The following is a 22,680-nucleotide window of genomic DNA, read 5'->3' as shown; positions in this document are numbered from 1 at the left end:
GGTTTTCCTAGGTCAAGAAGGCATCCAGATGCTTGTCTGGATCTATTGCCCCAATGTACCACTAGAGGTTGAGTGGTTTCCACCCCAAGCGTATGTCTATCTTCACAATGCAGTCGATAAAAAAATGCTGACAGGTAGTCCTTCTTGCTAGATGGTGCATGCAGGAGAGACTGAAGTCATCTATAGTGTTGATTGTGCGTCGCGGTATGGTTCTCCTTGGGTGCACTCAGGCAAAATATGAGCGGAGTGTTCGTCGCCCTGGGGACATCTGACACGAGCCTCTAGCTGGTCATGGTTAGCCTTGAGCTTTGTCAACTCCTCCTCATTGTGTTGCTTCATCTCCGCAATGTGGTTTTGGAGTTGTTGTAAAGTGTCTGTATCTGTCATAATTGTTGGATGAGGATGGGAGTCTTCGAGAGGGGTCTTGTTTCCGAGGCCAGACCGAGTGCTAACCATGGATGAGAAAGAGAGAGAGTTGACAAGAGATCGTGAGGTATGTTTTACCACGATCCCATGGTGGGTACCAAATGTTCTTAACAAAATCCAAAACTACCACACATCAAGGTAGACGTGGCCAAAGAGGGCTCCTAGACTTCACATGTCGGCTTTGAAATATGTCTTTATCAAGAGAATATGAGGGGAGACCTGCAAAATAAATGAATCTGACACTCAAGTAAGAATATGAGTTAGAAGAAATAAGCAAGTATATGTGTATAAGTGCATGTATGCATAAGCTCGAGTGTGACTGAATGAGTGTGAGCTTAAGAGGTGAGCAGATGTGTAGAGGGTTTGATGGAACCTGGTATTTATAGGAGTGGAGCATAGTTATGGGTCCTTGTTTGTAGGGGCTATTACAACCTTTGCAGATAATTCCCGACTTGTAGATAATAGCATGCAGCTTACAAATAATGTTAGAGATAAACTGTGGCTTATAGATAAAAGGTAGAAGATAGTTGTACATAGTAGATAATGTGTGAGCTTATAGATAATTAATTACTTTTCAATAGATAAGATATTCGAATATATTCAAATATAAGTAGGTCAGAGATAACCTATTGGTTGGGGAGCCTAACTGCTAAGGATCGAGCGTTTGTGCTCCTGTAACAAGGTTGACGTGGATGGTTAACACATGTCTCAAAGTGTCATGTAGGATGCCATATGTATTTTTGGGGTCTTGGACAGTACGGTATCTTAAATTTTTATTTAGGTAATGTAATGCAACTTGTATGGTGCTTGTGTTTCTTGTTAAATAAAAACAAACAAACTTTGGCCAATATGAATCACTGATGAGTAATGACTGGATAAGAATTCATGCATGCGTTGCGCAGGTATAGCTAGAATCTAAAGTTTTGAAAATTTGAGCATTTAAGAATTTAGAAAGAGTGAATTTATCATTAGTGGATCTTGTAAAAGAATAACATGTTAAAAATTCTTTGCAAAGAGGTGAAATAGGAGGAGGAAAGTCTCCGTACTTGTGTGATAGAATAGTTATATAATTGAAATGTGCATAATTATCTCCTTGAAGGCTTAAACTTGAATGCTTAACTTGTTGCAATCTGTTAAAGAGGTGAAACAAAATTATTTTTAGACAAAGGACAATTGAATTCATAGGGTTTATTGCTCAAATTAATTAAGATGGTTTCATGGAAGTGGCTATAATATAGTACAAGAATGGCAAGAAATTGGGAGTGTTTTTTTCCTTCATGGCGCACTAGTGCAATGGGGTGTCTTCCTGATTGACTTTTCTTTCAAGCAGGTTTTTTGATTTAGGAATTCTTTTGCCGAAAGGCTTTTCTATTTTGGATCTGGTATAATATTATTTTGTACTTCTTCAGTTCCTCTACAGTTTTGATGTGCATTGTCTTTATTCTTTATATTATAAGTATATGTTATAATCATTACAATGAAATTAATGATTTATATTATGTATTGATTTTCATCAAACTAATTTATAGTAGTTAAAATAACTCATAAGCTACCAAAATAATTTATAAGACTTGTAAAAATGGAAATTGAAACAAAATTTTCACAAGTTGTTTCTCCTATATTTTGATTGAAAGAATTTTGAATTTAGGAGAACACAAGTTGATGAACATTTAACACTGATGAATATATATGAGTGAGACTGACTAGGTTTAAAAAGAAGTTTTCATTGTTGGATTCTCCATATGTAAAACAACTAACCCATGGAATGAAGTAGTAACCCTGGTTAGCGATGTGGACCAAAGAGTGGTGTGAAAATATGGCATAAGTGGCTTTTTGGTGGGACAAGATAGCTAACCAGACCTGGCGTATTAATTGTACTAGTGAGACTCATTGTTGCAGTCTGCATGGTATGTTGGAAAGGAAAAGGTTATAGGAAGTATTTAAAAGAAAAGGAGAAGAAGAGAATATTTGAAAGAGGGCTAGTTTTCATGACTTGAGAAATGCTTTTGTTTTGGCTTCGTTGGGTTCACTTAAAAAGGGCCTAACACTTGATTAATGGGCTAAATCAAGTTTATATTATTCAACACCCCCCTTAAACTTGATTTACCATTCCAAGTAAGCTTCTTAACTTGATAGAGTCTTCTTGCTTGAGCTGCTTGGTGAAGATGCCAACTACTTGGTCTTGAGGCTTCACATATTATGCATTTACATCATTTCTTGTTATGCACTCCCTTAAGTAGAGGTAACGGGAATGGCTTCACATAGTAGCATATAGAATGTTTGGTCTTGTGCACATCAAATATCGCAAACTACCCACCAAACTCTTGAAATTTGTAGCATCCACCTTTTCTGCTTTGTCGAACTTTGATAACTTCATTTTGCACTCCACTAGTGTTCCAGTTGGCTTGCAACTATCCATCTTGAATTTCTTGAGTATCTTCTTTGTGTAGTTTTACTGTGAAATGAAGATTCCATCTTTCTTCTACTTTACCTCAATGCCAAGATAGTATGACATTAATCCAATATCGTTAATCTTGAACTCATTGATCATTGCTTTCTTGAACTCTTCAAACATACTTGGATTACTTCTCGTGAAGATAAAGTCATCCACATATATGCACATGATCAAGATATCTCCATCTTTGATCTTGACATAAAGGGCATGCTCCTCTGGGCACTTTGTGAAGTTATTTTCTAGGAAGTACTTCTCAATGCAACTGTATCATGCTCTCAGTGCTTATTTTAGTCCATAAAGCACCTTATTTAGTTTGAGAACTTTGTCTTCTTCTCCTTTCACCTTGTATCCCAACGGTTGCTCGATCTACACTTCTTCCTCGAGGACTCCATTCAAGAGGGCAAACTTCACGTCCATCTGATGAATTCTCCACTTGTGTTGAGCTACAAGAGAATGTATTAGTCTTATGGTCCCTAGGCGAGCGATCGGAGTAAACACCTCATCATAATCAATCCCAACCTTTTGACTGTAACCTTTTGCAACTATCCTTGTCTTGTATATTTCAATTTCTCCCTTGGCATTCTTCTTTATTTTGTACACCCACTTGACAGCAATAGCCTTGTGCCCTTTTGGAAGGGAGACGAGTTTCCATGTGTCATTCTTCTCGATGGATCTAATTTCTTGGTCCATTGCAAAGAGACAAAATAATGTGATATTATCTAATCTCTAAGTTCGATCATAAAGATCTTAGAGGATTCTTGTGCGTGACATAACCCTTTCACTCTCTGGAGATGGCAAAGTGTCTTCGTGAGTGGTTGATGTTGATGGGGTGAGCTCTTGCTAAACATGTTGAGGTGTCTTTTCTTCTTCAAGTGGAGGAAAGAAGTTGTATTCCTTTTCATGAGTCTCAAAGTCCCATTGTCCTTCTTCGTCGAACACCACATCTCGATTGACTACTATCTTCTTATTGTTTGGGTTGTACAACTTTTACCCTTTTGAGCTTGAATCATAACCGATGAAGATGAATTCCTCACTCTTGTCATCAATTTTTGCTCTTCTCTCGTCTGGGACATGAACATGAGTTATACTCCTAAAATCCTTCAAGTGAAAGATACCAGACTTTCTTCCATTCCATGATTCTTGTGGTGTTTTTCCTCACACACTTCTTGTCAGAGATCGATTGGACAAATAAACTACACACACCACAACTTCTACGCAAAATTCTTTTGGCAATTTTTTGCTTTTGAGAATGCTTCGAGCCATATCAAGGATCGTTCTATTTTTTCTTTTCGCCACACCATTCTATTGGGGGGATCTTGGAACCTTCAGGGGACGTTTAATTCCATTCTCTTCACAGAACTCTCAGAACCCTTTGAAAGTGAATTCTCCTCCTCAGTCAGTCCTCATGGCTTTGATCTCTTAACCATTTTCTTTTTCCACAACAACTTTGAACTTCTTGAAGGCGGAAAAGACGTATGATTTTTGCTTTAAGAAATAGACCCATGTTTTTCTTGAAAAATCATCAATGAAAATGAGGAAATAGTTATTTTTACCTAGTGAGATTGGCTTGATTGGCCCACAAACGTCAGCATGTATTAGCTCAAGTGGTTTCTTAGCTCTTGAGTTTGACTCCTTTGGAAAACTCATTCTAAATTGCTTGCCAAGTAAACATCCTTCGTAGAATTGATCAGGTTAATAGAGGGTAGTCCTCTCATCATCTTCTCCTTTGATAGCAAATTTAAGCCTACAAAATTTAAGTGCCCAAATCGAAGATGTCATAGCCATAATGCTTCAATGTAGCAAGCTTTAAGACATTTCGCAACATCGTTTTGGATATTCAAAAAGAACATCTTATTTCTTGACATTGGTACCTTGGTGATTAGATTGTTTCTCCTATCTCTGATGGAAAGACTAGAATCTTTCATGTGAATATCATAGTCTTTTTCGAGTAATTGTCCCAAACTCAAAATGTTGTTCTTCATATTTGAGATGTAGTAGACATTTGATATGAATTCATGTCTTCCATCCTTCAAACGAATTAAGCTCTTACCTTTTCCATTTACAAGAGTCTTAGAATTATCACCAAATGAGACATTGCCACTTATTGATTCATCAAGATCCATGAACAAGCTTCTTTTTCCACACATATGGTTGCTTGCATCAATGTCAAGGTACCATGTGTTTTCTTGGCTTCCTTCATTGCCTCCACGCGCTAGGAGCATTGTTTCAAACTTCTCATCTTTTTTCTCCACATAGTTAGTCTCCTCCTTAACTCTATTCTTGGTGACTCTTCATTCTGAAGCATAGTGGCCAATCTTTTGACAATTATAGCATTAAGTTTGAGATTTATCATACATTGTGCTTGTATAGCCTCTTCCACGTTCTCTTGTTTAGATTTTTCCTTTCTCGTAACTATTGTTGATGAAATATGAACCTCGTCCATTGTTGCCACGTCCAACTTGTCCTCGACTGCAACCTCGACCTTCAGTTGCATCTTGAAGAATTACTCAGTGATCTATTGCTTCTTCTTATGCTTCTCCTCATAAGCTTGTAGTGATCCTTGAAGTTGTTTTATCATCATGGTTTCTAAGTCTTTGGTTTCCTCGATTGTCACAACCATGTGCTTGAATTTGGGATCTAGCGAGTGTAGTGTCTTCTCCATAATTCTTACATCTTCTAACTTCTCACCATTTATTTTTAGTTTATTTGAAACAGCGAGAATTCCTGAAAAATAATCGGAAATGGACGCTGACTCTTTCATATGTAAGGATTCGAACTCACCTCTTAGAGTTTGGAGATGCACCTTCTTTACTTTGTCTTCTCCTTTGTGAGAGGTTTGAAGCTTATCCCATGCCTCCTTAGCAGATGTTGCATAAGAAATCTTCTCGAATGCATCATTTTTTAATGCTTGATAGATGAGGAAGAGAGCTTTATTGTCTCTCTTTCTTGAGTCCTTTAATGTCTCCTTTTGTACTTGGGATAGTGAAGTCTCATCTTGTGACTCCTTTTAGCATTTTTCAACCATTTCCCAAACATCATGTGCTCCAAGAAGGGCCTTCATTTTGATGCTCCAATTGTCATAGGTGCTCCCCTTTAGAAGTGGAACTTGAAAGGATACCGCTTCATTGCTTGCCATAACTATATAGGAATTTCTTATCAGAACCTAAGCTCTGATACCACTTTGTTGGAAAGAATAAGGTTATAGGAAGTATTTAAGAGAAATGGAGGAGGGGAGAATATTTGAAAGAGAGCTAGTTTTATGACTTGAGAAATGTTTTTGTTTTGACTTCTTTTGACTTCCTTGGGTTCACTTACAAATGACAACCTCTCCCCCTTTTATAGACTTCAAGGGATAGTTCTAGATACATCAAGAAAGATTCCTCACATTTCAAGGGAGAGTTCTACACACTTATTTCAATTAAATATTACTTCTACTTATTTCTATACTTCTCTAGAATTTTCTTTAGAGTAATAACATAAATTTAAATGTATTTAACACTTGATTAATCGACTAAATCAAGTTTATATTATTCAACATGCTACTTGTGTCACTTGTTTTTAACCCACACTTGGAAATTGAAATTATCATCACTGGACAACAGGAAAGATGGTAAAATCAAGGTAAATTTTTTTCCTAATGTTTCAGAAAGCAAAATTAGCAAGTAAAGTGATTAAGAATCTTAAGATGTCACATGTGTTTGCTTTATGTAACTAATATCAGATCAGTTTAACTACAGGAAAATTATCATTGGACACCTATATGTAATTGTACACTAGGTATCTAAGAAAGAAATGAAAGGAAAAAAAATATAAATATTATAGATAATTATATGATATGAAATAAAGAGTAGTAAAAAAATGATAAATACTAATTAAGTGTTTTAAAAATATATTCAAATATCATGTTCTTAACTAATTGTGGTTTTTTGTTATATATAAGCAAAAGGGATATTAATAATAGGTTCGATATTTTTCCCAACCAAAATATACATCGATTTTCATCCAAGGCACGTGGAATTAATTTATATTACAAAAATATAATATATATATATATATATATAATTATTTTTTATCGGTAAATATTAATTTAATTAAAGGAAAATATTGATGATTTTTTTTCTTTTATTTTTTTCTAACCATACAACTCATCTTGCATGTAAACGATTGGTGTTGAAAGAAATTGAACAGAAATAAATACTGAATGTCTTGATGATTAACGAAATTTTAACTTCTGGTCATTAGGTATCCGGAATTTAAGGAGAGAGAGAGGGGGGGTAGTTGAGTAGTAATTGAGTTACATCTATGATCTTTCTTTCAGAAAAGTCAAAACAAAATAATCATTATTTTCATCATCAAAAGCTACGAGCTAGCTAGGCCACAGATTTTCATGGAGAAAACAAGGTACATAGCAGTTATTCCTGGTGTAGGATTCAGCCATTTAGCCCCCATTCTTCAGTTCTCAAAGCAACTTGTTGAGCTGCATCCACATTTTCATGTCACATGCATCGTTCCCTCACTTGGTTCTCTCCCAAGTGCCTCAAAAGCCATCCTAGAAACTCTTCCACCAAATTACATCAACACCATTTTGCTTCCACCGGTGAACCCTAATGACCAATTATCACAAGAAGACATTCCCGTACTAGTCAAAATTCATCTCACAATGAGTCACTCCATGCCATCTATACACAAAGCCTTGAAGTCCTTAACTTCTAAGGCTACCCTTGTGGCCATGGTAGTTGATTCTTTCGCCTTTGAAGCACTAGACTTTGCTCAAGAGTTCAACATGTTGTCCTATGTTTATTTTCCAGCAGCAGCTACAACACTGTCAACACTCTTGCATTTGCCCAAGTTGGACGAGGAAATATCCTGTGAGTATAGAGATTTCTCAGATCCTATCAAAGTACCAGGTTGTGTACCATTTCGTGGTGGAGATTTCTATGGTCCAGCTCAAGATAGAACTAGTCCAGTTTACAAATTCTTGCTTCAACGTGTTAACCGAATCCGTCATGTTGATGGGATCTTCATTAATAGCTTCTTGGAAATGGAAACAAGTCCTATAAGAGCATTGAAAGATGAGGATAAAGGGTACCCTCCTGTGTACCCTGTTGGACCAATTGTCCAAAGTGGTGATGATGATGCAAAAGGGTTGGACTTGGAGTGTTTAACATGGTTGGACAAACAACAAGTTGGTTCAGTTTTGTATGTTTCTTTTGGGAGTGGTGGAACACTTTCGCAAGAGCAAATAACTGAGCTTGCTTTTGGTTTGGAATTGAGTAATCACAAGTTCTTATGGGTTTTGAGAGCACCGAATAATGCAACATCTGATGCTGCTTATCTTGGTGCACAAAATGATGTTGACCCTTTGAAATTCTTGCCTAGTGGGTTTTTGGAGAGAACCAAAGAGAAAGGTATGGTTGTTCCTTCATGGGCACCCCAAATTCAAGTCCTTAGTCACAGTTCGGTTGGTGGATTCTTGACCCACTGTGGTTGGAATTCAATCCTTGAGAGTGTGCTAAAGGGTGTGCCGTTCATCACATGGCCACTATTTGCGGAGCAGAAAATGAATGCGGTTTTGCTAAGTGAGGGTCTCAAAGTGGGAGTGAGGCCAAGAGTTAGTGAAAATGGCTTGGTGGAAAGGGTGGAAATTGTTGACGTGATAAAGTGTCTAATGGAAGGGGAAGAAGGTGCGAAAATGCGTGAAAGAATGAATGAATTAAAAGAAGATGCTACTAATGCACTCAAAGAAGATGGATCTTCTACAAAGGCCCTTTCTCAGTTGCCATTATATTGGAAAATTTTGGCATGAGGAAACAAGTTTTATTAAATGCTTTGGTAGGATCTTTGCTTTCTTACTTTTCCTGGTTTTTCTGCTTTTGTGAGACACCTAATAATTCACTAGATTCCTTGCATTAGTGAGCATTGAATATAATTGCTTGGTCTAGAACGACTGAGCTAATCACATTGTAGCATGCTTATGCAGCATTTCATTAGACAGTTATCTTGTGTTGGGCTTATTTTCAACATTGTGAACCCATTTTTGGATTTGCATGCTAATTAATGTGATTGGTGGGTTGATATATATGATGTTGCATACTTATAAGTAAGATTTTAAATATCAGTAGTGGTCCCATTATGATTTCGTTCGACTCATATGATTCCAGTTGTAATGGTGGATAATTAAAAAAATTTTAATGTTACAGTCCAAATTACAGTTGTAGACCATTTTTTAAAACGTTGCTTATTAGTTTGTTTATGAGAATAATTAGATTTCTGGCTTTGTAATGAAATGAAGTGTTACATTTTTTTTTCTTTTTCCTTTATTTTAATTTTAATTTAACTTATTTTATCTATTTTTTTACTAAAATAAAAGAAAAGGAGAGGAAGAAAAAGAAGATAAAAAATAAAACAAAGCAAAAAAACTAAAAAAAAAGGATAAAAATTATAGTTAAATTGTTATTTAAAGAAGAAAGGCAGAAAAAACTAAATAATAGTCAAACAGAAAATGGAGATGGCGTTCTGCACAATGCACTCTTAACTGTAACAAAATGTTATCACGCATTTCCATCCTCTTCTTGGTTTTTCTGCCTTTCTTTGTAAAAAGTAAGTGGTCCTGACATGATATGCCCTTTACAATGTGATTGAGTTGGTCATGACACCATGCATTCTGACCAAATTTGGCTGGTTGTGTTGTTTTGTCCAATACATGTCCCACATTGGTCTTGCACGTATTTCCAGAAAAAAAAATTATTGTATGGTTCATAATGTTATGGTTCGGACTTAATCTCCATGTAATTTATTTATTTTTTATTTCGTTTTTATCTTTTTATTATTTTATTATTTTTTGTTTCATTATCTTTTTTATTATTCATAAATTGATTTGGGTCTATCGGTGATTAATCATTTAAGCTTTTCCTCATACGTTTTGGGCTGGGTTTTATTGAACAAACGCATGAGTTGGAGAAATAAACTTCGTGTTTAAACACCTAATGTGTGGATGGAAGGGAGGTAAAGAGTACTGTAAAATATACCTCCCTCAAATGATAAACATACTTCCCAATATATTTATTTTCCACTCTTATTCTCAATTGATATACCTCCCTCAATTAACATTACGGAATATAAAAAAGGTACTGGGAGAGAGCAAAATCCAGGTGCCACCCAAATCACTCATGAGTCTCTGTATCTCTTGTGATAACTTATTTCCAACAAACTCATGATTCCCTGTAGCATTGTCATTTCTAAAAGAACCAGTGTGGTGCAGAAACAAAGATGCATGTAGAGCTGTCATTTTGATAATGTAAAAGCATTTGGGATGACATCAGAAGTCATTTACACATCTAAATTGGTGATACTATTTAAGTGACGTCACTAAACAAAATTGAATTAATTGATATCACCAATTTTTTATAGGACAAGAATCATTTAGTAGGCAAATTTATTGTAGGGGGTCAATTTTAAAAATTATTTACGGATTGGGGTCTGTTTTAAAAGTATTAATGGAGGGGATCTGTTATTTGGGTGGAATCTGTCATAGCCACTGGCGAGAGAGCTTAAGAATGGTGAAGCTGTCACTGGCATTGGCGTGACAGGCCACGTAGGAAGGAGAGTGTCGCCTCTTGTACTGGCGACACAGGCCACGTGGGACTCGTTGTCAACATTGGTGATACAGCCTTCTAAGCCCGCCATTCCTGCTGGCGATACACCCCCTCCCCCATTCCGCTTTTCGTTTTGGCGGGACATGCCAGCACTGACTTAAGCCACGCTTTAGAGGAGACTAGGGCACTGTTATTTATCAGCTAAGGCACGTTCTAGGGCACTGTTATTTATCAGCTAGGGCACGTTTTTGCTTTAGAGAATATTAGGATTGGATAAGGCAATCAGAAGCATGCAGCAGTAGCAGGTCACGTGCATGGCAGGTTAAAGATTAGGGCTAGGCATGTAGGAGGTGACATGCATACAGATTTACTTTAATGGCGTGTAACGTTGCACATAGATTCAGCTTTTTGTGTAAATTTTCTTTAAATAGAACAAACTTCCAATAACACTCAGCACTTGCAAAAATTTGGCACTGAAGAGAAAGAAAGAGTTTCATTTGAAGAGAGTTTCTATCTCTTTCTTTTGAAGTTTGCTGCTGATTATATAGTAAGGATGCTTTGTATTTATTTAAATAAAGTCTTCTTTCCTTTTGTTTATTTATCATGTACAAATTTTTTATTTTCAAGTAACAAATATTATGGTTAGAATCAAATTTGAAGCTCAAATTTAAGTGTATTAATTTTGTAAATTAGATTTTAAATTTAAAAATTATTAGTAGTAATTATTTGTAAGCCTTTTTGTTAATGGTTTTTGCGTCTGAAGTATTATTTGACATATAATTTAATTTAAGACAAAAACTATTTAGATGCTATTTCTTAAGTATTTTGTGGTTTGTTCTGAGTACGAAGTTTCATTTTACTTGTAATAAAATTTAGTATAAGTTAACAAAAAGAAATTGTAATTTTAATTATAAAAACAATAAGAAAAATATTACCAATTTTAAAAGTCTCGTCATTTAAATTTATTAACATAAAAACTAGCATGGGAATAACAATTTTTTGGTTACTATATTTATTAGTAATTTATTGATTTTTAATAATCTTAAAAGAACTTTACTTGGATTTTTAGATTATTTTATACTTTATGGTAAATAAGAAAAATATTGAGACAACAAACTAGCACTAGATCAGGTCTAATACTTCTTCACTTTTCGAAAAATATAATAGGTGAATATTCTATCTGTCAAAGCAATCACTAGTGCAGAAAAATTAAAAAAATATAGTTGAATTAATTCTTTAACACTCACTAATTTTCTATCTCTTTGTTTTTATCACATATATAATATTAGTTATTATACTTTAATTGTATATATTTCTTTTATCTCTTTGTCTCACTAAGTTTCAAATTAGTTGTTCACTGAGTGCATGTACTTAATTAACCATTGAGACTATTGACCGGAGATGGAGAACAATTAGGCCTTATTTGTCTCTCATCTCCTGTATGTAGAGAGTATACTTTCCTACTAATTTTCTCTCATATGTGTATATATATATATATATATATATATATATATATATATATATATATATATATATGATATATCATTCATTACCGAACATATCTCATTTGAGTTAATTAAATTGTTCTCGTTAATTAGTACTGAAAAACGGCTTCGAAGATACAAATATTACCAGTCGTAGGCGTGTTGGCCATGTTCCGTCTGAAATTATTTTAAGTGTAATCCTTCATTTATAACCCTTCCATTTTGTGTCTGTCTGGAATTTTTTTGAAGTTGAGGAATTTTCCATAAATTATTTAATTAGAGTAATTTTTTTTAGAATAAAGTATGAATGTGTAGTATAAGTTTAATAGAGGAAGCAAATAAATATTTTATATTTGTATCATCGATGGAATATTTAATTGAAGTAATAATTTTATTTGTTAGACTAAAATATTAAGGTAAAGTTTAAGTGAATTAATTTTTTTAATTAGAATTTTTATTATAAAATTAGTATGAGTAATTATTTATTTTAAAACTACTATTCTTATGATTAATTATTTTTAATTTTGATCATGTAGGTATATCATGAATTCAATTATTACAGTGTTGTATTTCAACGGAAGAGTATATGAAGACAATGATGGTGTAATATTTGAAATCAGTAAAAAGGTCATTCAGATTAAACGCGGAATTAGTTTCAATGCTTTGAAAAAAAAATTGGAGATAAGGTAAAGTTAGAAAATAATGAAATTATTTCTACTATAAGTTGTAGATTTTTAGTTTTAGGAAAATATGTTGCGTTGCAAATTTGTGATGACGAAGATGTTGAAACTATGATCGAAAGTTTTCAACAACAACAACAAATGTCAGTTCTAGAATTGTACGTAGAAAAGGATGTTGCTGGTGGTTCTATGTTTCATGCTGCAAATTTTGTTACGTCATGTGTAGGCATGGCAAGAAAACCCGTACCCGTGGGTACCCGCACGAACCCGTCCCGACTTTGACGGGTAATACCTGAGTTGACCGGATATGGGTTCGGGTTCGGGTTTTCCCCGATAACCAAAAGTCGGGTACATGTACGGGTATGGGATTCCTGTATCCACCCCGACCCCGACCCCGACCCTGAAAATAACATAAATAAAAAATAAATAAATAGGGTCTGCAGTCTGCACATTAAAAAAGCTAAGGCCAAGCCACATTCAGATTTAACAGCATCCTACCTTCTACCCCCAACCCTAACCCTAACTTCAGACCTTGAATCTTTCTCTTCTTCTTCCTTCAGGTAATCAGGTATGTGTCTGATCAGTACATTGATTTTATTTTATGATCCTTGCTTTGGATTGAATGTGGATTTTCATTAGTGGTCTCTTGGATATAGGAGGATTTCCCCTGAGAGTTGAACACGGCGCTGTGCTTTGTGTAGTTGCCCAACCACATCACCACAGGTTTTCCATCTAAAGCTTTTTCTTCTTAAAATGTTTGCTTTTATGCTTTTTGTGGTCTGGTATATATTTTTGTGCCCGAGACTCTCCCTGATGCCACCGTTAATTTGATGGTCTGGCATTGCACTATTCCTGGCAAGGCTGGGGTGCGTTCTTTTTCTCTTCATATCTCTTTTCTGTCTACACTCGCTTTCATCTTCGATGCTTAAATATCTCTGTATTATTGATTTTCTATTTGGCGATTGGGGGTTGGGGAGGATGACAGGGATTTGAAGTAAACTAGAGGGATTGATCTTTGCTATTCGTCAATTTATAAATATATAGCACGACCAATGATTCCAGGTGTAAATACAGAATCGATTTGGTTAGTTTTGGATGTTTGCCCTCCAAGAGTTTTGTGTGCTTTAGAGCCTTATATGTGATGGCAGATGCTTTTTTCTTATTACTATTACTGATGGTATGGCACAACAGAATTATAATTTTGCGGTCACATAGTTTGAGGATGGTAAAGTTGTTTGAAACTGTTCTAGTTGTGTGATGTTTCAGGCATAAGCCTTATATATTATATAAATAACTTTGAAGGTACATGATAAGAACCTTGAGAGAACCACACTACAAAATCTAGCCATTGTAATCTGTTTTTATTCCACAAAATGTAATGTGATGTGAGTTCATATCTCAACCTTTCCCATAATCCAAGGATGTATTTAGAGCCACTTGATATATTTTGCAGTTGAGATGATCTTAAGTTTTGACTAATCTCCTCTGTTGAAGTTGACTCAAGACAATAACCCCCATGAGAATATTTAGCTCAGTTCCTGCTTTTTCTTGGTCAGTTTTTTATACTCTAATAGTGGATTATGGAAAGTATTTATTGAGTTTAGGGGCTGCTGCACAATTCTGCACGTGGGAGGTACTTTTTCGCTGAAGGGGTATTGATATTTTTCAACTCACTCACCAGTTCCATCTTTGAGCACCTATACGGCTATACCATGTGACAATTTTTGCTAAAATATCACTTCTAATGTGGATATTAGGTGGGAGGGTCAATGGAAAGTAAACATTTGGATTTTATATTCAGGATGGAATTTACAATAGTATCTCTTTTTCTATATATACATTAAAAAAACTAGGAATTAATTGGAGTAATGTACATTGATGCACGGCTGCTATAGGTTGTCCAAGCCAATTTACTCGAGCAAGTTGGGATCTAGAATCCATTGGAAGAGCTAAACTAGGAAATGACCAATCACATAGGGAATCTTTCGAGCTAAAGTTGAAAATAGTTCAGTCAATATTAATTTCATTACTCATATCAGGATTCAACTTTACATAATCTAGAAGCCAACCTCTTTGCGTGTGATACCAAGGTTGTGTATAATTAACCTCCCTATACCTTAGGATAGCAAGGAGCCTTTTGACATATGTTAGTTTTTTTACAGCAAACGATATTTAAAATTAATTTTTCTGGTTGGGATGAGAACCATACACCCAGGAAACAAGGGGGAAAGGAGGGAAAACCAATGCCATCTAGGTGCTTATGATTGACCTTTTGCTTTCAACATAATTAAGGTCATAGAAATTACTCAAATATTCTATCACTATGAGCTTATTTCAGTGAGTCATGTTCTCTGACTTCATGCCTTGTATTAGATTCGCAAATGAATGAGTGAATTGTTCAATAGTGGACATTGTTATTTACTTCATGGTAATTTTTCTGCATGTCATATGTTGCAGACTGATTGGGAGGGTGGATATTTCCCACTGACAATGCACTTCAGTGAAGATTACCCACCTTCCCTTTTTGCTTCTTTGCACAGTCTAATTCATAATATTATTACCCACATATGTTACTATTATTAATACTCTTTTGTATGAAACGCCTCTGTCAATCTGACTCTGCATGGTTGCTGCTGTTGTTGCATTTGTGTAGTGTAATTAGCCAATCAGCAAGGATGATGTACTTTCTTAAAATGAACAGCATCACATATCAACTAAAATATACATACCAAAGCCCAAAGAAAAATAAGATTTTACAGCAAAAGGATGAAATTGGGCCTGTTTGGTTTGAGAAAAAAAAAATTGTTTCCATTTCCTCTTTTCACAAATAATTACAAAGGTGCTACAATTTTTCACTTCATTTTCGATTTTAAAAATTTATACAAGTGATAAAGACAACATGTTTGCATTGTTTCCCTTCCTGTACTAATATTTGAAAATAGAAAACAGTGTAAAAACCAATGTATATTTTTTGTAATTACCTATAAAATCAGGAAAAAAAATTTATTAAACCAAACAGACCCTTAAATGAAGGAAGCCTGCCTTAAATGATTGGCCAATAGAGTTTCTTGTCACATTTTTACTGCTATATAGGGTTTTGAAGTATTATTCTCTACACTAGTTGCCATGGATTACTATTTTATTCATGTTTGTTAATCTGTATTGTATTAATTGCTTTGTTTTTAAAATAATAGCTTGTTGTTGAAGTCCATGGCAGAAAATATGCAAATTGAAGAACCTAGTTCACACCAACCAACTTCACAATCTTCAGACCATCCTACTCTGCTATCTTCACACCAACCAACTCCAGTAGAAAGTTCTACCGGTACAGCTGAAGGTCCTAATAATGAACCTATGCAACAACCACCTAGCATGGAGGTGGATGACCATGGTGTATCATCAACAAAAACTGGAGGAGGGAGGCTCAAAAGTATTGTGTGGAACCATTTTGATAAGATTAAAACTGTTGATGGGCAAGACAAGGCCCAATGTAAATACTGCAAAAAGCTTCTCGGGGGAGCATCAAAGAATGGAACAAAGCATTTGCATGCCCATATGGAGAAATGCATTCAGAAAAGGTTACATGACAAAGGGAAGGGACAAACATTTCTTATTCCCAAGGTTACACAAGGTAGACAAGAATTGACTGCTGGAGGTTATAATGAAGAAAATGCAAGGAAGGATCTTGCATGTGCTATTATCATGCATGAATATCCACTTTCAATAGTGAATCATGTTGGGTTTAGAAGATTTTTAGCTACACTCCAACCACAATTTCAATGTCCTTCACGAAACATTATAAAGAAAGAGATATTTAATGTTTATGACTTTGAAAAATCAATTGTTATGAAGCTGTTGGATACAAATGAAGGAAGGGTGGCAATTACATCAGATATGTGGACTGCAAGCAACCAAAAGAAAGGGTATATGGCTGTCACAGCTCATTACATTGATAGCTCATGGACTTTGCAAAGTCTCATTTTGAGGTACTAGCAACATCCTTAATTTTATAGCTTCCCAATATATTGTGTTGGATATTTTTTTATAATTTTTTGTGTTAGATATTTTTGTGTTGATATATTGTGTTAGATCTTTTTCTGTGATAGTGTAATTAAGCTATTTTTGTGTTGATATACTAGGTTCATTTATGTTCCTTCACCTCACACAAGTGAAAGACTTTGCAATGCACTAGTTGAGTGTTTGCTGGATTGGAACATTGATACAAAATTGTCCACTATCACTTTGGATAATTGTAGTACAAATGATTGCATGATTGAAAAAATTAAGAATAAGTTGCAATTAGGCACTTTAATTAAGGAAGGAGCGTTTCTTCACATGCGTTGTTGTGCACATATCTTAAATTTGATAGTAAAAGATGGTTTAGGAGTTGTGAAGGATGGAGTGGAAAAAATTCGAGATAGTGTAGCATATTGGATTGCAACACCTAAAAGGCTAGAAAAATTTCAAGATACTGCTAAACAATTGTGAATCCCTTGCACCAAAAAGTTGAGTTTAGATTGTCCAACTAGATGGAATTCAAATTACAAGATGCTTGATGTGGCAATATCATATAAGGATGTGTTTTCCCGATTAAAGCAGCGTGAAACTCAATACTCTTGTTTTCCAAGTGATTCACAATGGGAATTTGCAAAGGAAGTGTGTAAGAGGTTGGCCATATTTAATGATATTACAGAAATGATTTCTGGTACAAAATATCCAACTGCCAACATTTATTTTCCTCAAATTTGTGAGATCAAGATGGCTTTATCTGAATGGGTCAATTCCCCTAATGAAGTGATTCAAAATATGGCAGAAAAGATGTTACAAAAATTTGATTCTTATTGGAGTGTTATTCATGTGATCATGGGAGTTGCTACTGCTTTAGATCCAAGATACAAAATGGAGTTGCTTGAGTTTTACTTTGAATCAATTTATCCCATTGATTTTTTTTCTCAAGTTAATAGGATCCGAAACTTGTGTTATGATTTGGTTTCGGAATATCAAGCCAAAAAGCATCAAGATTCTACTAGTTCTTTTGAATCACAAGATGTGGTTAGTGATGGAAAGAGTAAATTGTGTGATTATGATAGATACATTGAAAGAAAGAAAAGGGCAAGAACCTCAACTATGAAAATAGAGTTAGATCATTACTTAGAGGAAGAAGTTTTGCCAAGAAGTTTAGATTTTGATATCTTAATGTGGTGGAAATTGAATGAGTTAAAGTATCCAACACTACAAGCAATTGCAAGGGATGTGTTAGCTATTCCGATCTCCACTGTAGCTTCTGAATCGGCATTTAGTATTGGAGGTCAGATATTAACTCCTCATCATAGCCGACTTCATTATACTACTTTAGAAGCTTTGATGTGTTCTAAAAGTTGGTTATGGAATTCAGAGAATGCAGGTAAAATTCTGAATGCTTATTATGAATTGCTTATATTTTTGAAACTTATAACTTGTTATTTATTATTTTATAATTATTATTTATAGGTTCTAGATCAATTGAAGAATCAACTTTTACTGATGAGATTGAATCCGATGATGAAGGTATATTCACTTTTAGTTGTTCTAATTTTTTTTAATATCATTATACATATCTAATTTTTCAAATTTTTTAAAATATAGGTGGATCTTTGGTCAGTAACATTACTCAATGTTTGCAAGATTAGTAGACATTATTGTTGATCGGTAAAGTAATAACTATACTTATTTACTAATGTGATGTGTGATTTTAAGATTTGAAACATCTAAAATATGATGTTTGATTTTATAAATACCAGGTTGAGTGCTGAAGAAGAAATGTTGATGACATCTTTGGTGAAGTTGGTGGTTATTTTGATGATGGACATTGTTTTCATTTTCTATTTATTTCTAATTTGGTGTAATTTGAACTAATGAACATTTGAATTATGTTGTTTCATATTTGACGTATTTTATTTACCTTAAAAAATTATGGAATCATGCTAGACAAATGTGTTAGTCTTTATTTTATTTATTAGTAGTTAATTTTATTTTAGAATTTTTACATAATTTAATATTCATTTCTTAACGAATTTTGTAGTCACATATGTTATAATAAATTTAATGATATATAAGTAGTTGAAAATAAATGTTTAATAATCAATTTATTTTTTTTAAAATCAAATTTTTAATATTTTTAAAATTTTTTTTAATTCTAATCGGGTACGGGTTGGGGTCGGGGATACCCGATACCCGACGGGTACGGGGATGGGATAAAATTTTTAAACCCGTCGGGTATCGGGTACGGGTATGGGGACAGGTCGGGGAGTCGAGGTCGGGGATTGGGGAAACAATACCCGTCCCCGCCCCGCCCCATTGCCATGTCTAGTCATGTGGACGTAATGTATCTCATCATGAGTCGGAACTGCAAGAAATATAAGCAATTTACATGATGATGAAGATGATGATGATGATGATTATCTTGCATCTAACTCATACGTTGAAGAGTCTTTCGATGAAGATGATAGTGATGATGGAATATCTGATACAGACGATGAAGTCACTGACATCGTTGAACCAGTTTCAATTGTTCACCCAACCCAAGGTAAATGTTTGTGAAATACAAAATTAGTGGAATACATCTATCTTTTTATGAGAATTGTATTTAATGGTAACTAAATAGGAGTAGTTTGTTGACGTGATTTTTTTTTAAATTATTAGGTGTACCAGAAATTCAAAATCCATTTTGGAATGATGCTATGCATTATAATAATATCAATTGGAGTCATCCGGACGAGGAGGACATTTGTGGTCTGGACATGCCAACGACTTTTAATGTTGGACAAGAATTATATGTTGGCATGGATTTTGACAGTAAAGATGCGGTCAAAAATGCACTGAAACAATATGTGATGAAGGTGCATCAAAGTTTTAAGGTTGTTGAAACGAAATCACACAAATATATCGTTAGTTGCCCCCAGCAACACCGAAGAGTCTCCTTGCCCTTTTTATATGAGGGCAATTTTATCCAAAAGAACTGATGCATGGAAAGTGACACAATGGGGTGGACCGCACACATGTCTAAATATGACCATGACACAAGACCATGAGAAGCTTGATTCAAATTTAATTGCGACTTGCGTAGTAGGTACGTTTTTTATGTTCATATTATCCTACTTTTGTGTTATTTGTTATTTTAATTTGTAATTTTATTTTATTATTTGAATTACAAGCATGATTAGAGAAGATCCATCAATAAAAATTTCTTTGATTCAAGAAAGGATAAATAGTGAATTTTCCTATAAGGTTTCATACAGAAAAACATGGATGGCCAAGCAAAAGGCGATTGCAATTGAATATGGTGATTGGGAAGAGTCGTATGCGAAACTCTCGTCATGGCTAACACACATGCAAAATCATTCTCCTGGCTCTTACTTTCAAATACTACATGATGATTTTATTGTTGGTAATAGGGTGAGTCGCGAACATCGTCAATTTCATAGAGTATTTTGGACATTTGGTCAATGCAAAGAGGCTTTTAAGTACTGTAAACCAATCATACAAGTTGACGGCACACATTTATACGGAAAATATCGTGGGACCCTGTTAATGGCCACATCGCAAGATGGAAATGGTGGTGTTCTTCCTCTAGCATTCGCCGTGGTCGAAGGCGAGACGCTAACAACATGGTCATGGTTTTTGGCCCACTTGCGTGAACACGTCACAGATAAGAATGAAATTTGTCTAATATCTGATCGTCACGCGAGTATAAAGTCTGCTGTCGCTAACGAAGCACTTGGTTGGCAACCTCCCCACGGTTATCATGTGTACTGTGTCCGACACATAGCCAGCAATTTCAATCACAAATTCAACAACGCGAAACAAAAAGAGATGTTCAAGAAATTGGGTAAGGTTTATTTTATACATTAATTTAATTTGACTTTCATGTCTACGTACAACTTCTGATGATAACAAATTTGATGCAGCGTACACTCCTTGCAAGCATGTGTTTGATCAAAACTTAGAAAAATTTCGTCAATTGAGTCCAGCCATAGCAAGATGGATTGATCGCATTTCAACACCGAATAAGTCACCTGTATTAGGTATTTGTCCCGGTACATTCCATTGTGTTCCTAATGGGGCATTAGGTGTTGGAATTGGGCCATGATATTGCTGTGAAGGGGTCATTATGGGCCATGAAAAATGAGCTTGTGTTTCCGCAACACCACCAAACGATTGCTGGCTTGCAGAAGTATCAGTGTGATGACCCTGAAAAGGATACTGATACATCTGTGTCGGATACTGAGCAAATGTTTGTGGCGTGTAATACATTCCATGGCCACGCTCCGCCATTTGTTGGGAATATTCTTCCGCTTCAATAGTCTCCCTTCGTCTGTCTATGCCCTGAGTTTCAAAACTTGACTGAAGTATGTGAAACTGTTATGCGGGAAATTGAAGCTCTGATGCAGGACCATGTGACACTAGCTCAGTGACTCTCTCTTGCTCTTCGGATAAAATTGTAATTTTTTCCACATAAGGCACGAGATCATCAACTGTCCATGTATTCCTCCCTTGAGGAGACACCATGTATTGTAATGTCTCCGCAACTTCAGCCTGGAATTATTAGGGTCACAAAATTAATGGTCATCATTAAAAAAATGTTCAAGTTAAATATTCAAAAAAATTAAAAAATACCTATGTAGTCGTGTTTGCATTTTGTGGGTCAACAAACATCTTTGTCTTTCGCCTATACCAGACCATGTAATCCGAGTTAAAGCTCAATAGGCCTTCTTGTCGGGGATAAGCGTCGACCCTAAATGCATGGCGATTATTCCACTGATGAATCATTGGGGCGAACAATTGCCCCTAATTTTCGTCATGTTTCCCTTTTAATGTTATGCCATGAATGTTTAAGGGTTGTGAAGAAGACTCTGGAATTGGTTGTTGCATCCCAAATTGTCTCAATACTCTGTCCGGTTGGTGCCACTCAATAACTTGGAAACAAATTAGTGGCACCACCGCGTACCACGTGAGACTTCCGACTAAACAAACGGGAGGCAACAATGATATAACGGTTGATGGGTACGGCTCCCACACAAATTGCATATAACAACATAGTTGTGAACATTTTAGTAAAATAACATATATAATTTTTTATTTTACAAATACAATAGCATGTTCTTACCTCATGACGTTTCATAATATCCAACTTGCGACGAAAAACTCTCACATCATCATTGTCGATATATTGGTTTCCACGTCGTAGCCACCTACAAAGATTAAAATTTAATATATGTTAAAACCATTTATTCTATTGAAATGAAAGACGCTGTTAAAAATGACTAACCTGTGCCCCAGTGGTGTATTTTTTACTTGGGAAGGAGTCCTCTTTGGAGCCAAGGTTGGACATCGTTCTCATGCCCACATTTGTAATAAGATGCACATACCTCCGATTGATTTAGTTTTATAATCGGTGGCATTGCACATCTCTCTGTATAGAAAACCAAGTACGGCAGCTCCCCATGCAAATCTGCCACATTCTTCAAAGTCACGTAAAAATTGAAGGTACCTTAGCGAAACTTTGTTACTGCTTTTGTCAACGAACAAGACACCTCCAATGAATCTCAGTATCCATGCACGGGCAAACCTTCGTACTTGTTCTTCATCGTCGTCGTTATTTATTTGTGCAAAATGGTGAGCCAGCCAACTTAATTTAACCAAACTACCTTTAATTTCACCTTCTTGTGGTCTGACTCCCAATAACTCCTCACATAAATCAGCCCAATCAAGATTTGTTAGACCGATTAATGGTAAACCATCCACACTTATACCTAACAATACAGAGACGTCTTGGAGAGTAATAGTACAATCTCCGCATCTCATGTGAAATGTATGTGTTTCCGGCCTCCATCTTTCTATCAGAGCACTAATTAATGAGACATTTATTTTTAAGTATCCCATCTTGATAATTCAGGCAAAACCAGATTGTAGAAGAAAAGGAAAATTTTGCTCTGGAATTTGTTATTCCCCTTGATACGTGGGGACAACTCGTCTGATATGTAATTTCCGATCTTCTTCCC

The 22,680-nt window shown here is 35.2% G+C and overlaps 2 protein-coding genes across 2 annotated transcripts; both read left to right on the top strand.

Annotated features, from left to right (window-relative positions):
• Positions 1 to 7,078: 7,078 nt before the first annotated feature.
• On the top strand, positions 7,079 to 9,082 carry LOC100779176 (hydroquinone glucosyltransferase). Its single transcript, XM_003520996.5, has one exon. The coding sequence runs from the start codon at positions 7,269 to 7,271 to the stop codon at positions 8,685 to 8,687; it is 1,419 nt and encodes a 472-aa protein (XP_003521044.1). The 5' UTR covers positions 7,079 to 7,268; the 3' UTR covers positions 8,688 to 9,082.
• Positions 9,083 to 17,398: 8,316 nt separating this feature from the next.
• LOC102669509 (zinc finger BED domain-containing protein RICESLEEPER 3-like) lies at positions 17,399 to 18,309 on the top strand. Its single transcript, XM_014773679.2, has 3 exons — positions 17,399 to 18,044; positions 18,131 to 18,187; positions 18,266 to 18,309. The coding sequence occupies exons 1-3, from the start codon at positions 17,399 to 17,401 to the stop codon at positions 18,307 to 18,309; spliced, it is 747 nt and encodes a 248-aa protein (XP_014629165.2).
• The last annotated feature ends 4,371 nt before the right edge of the window (positions 18,310 to 22,680 follow it).

Source organism: Glycine max, chromosome 3, assembly GCF_000004515.6.
Source record: "Glycine max cultivar Williams 82 chromosome 3, Glycine_max_v4.0, whole genome shotgun sequence".
In the NCBI taxonomy this organism is placed as follows: Eukaryota; Viridiplantae; Streptophyta; class Magnoliopsida; order Fabales; family Fabaceae; genus Glycine; species Glycine max.
Note: the sequence above shows the minus strand (reverse complement) of the source record. Positions and strands in the feature narration are given on the sequence as shown.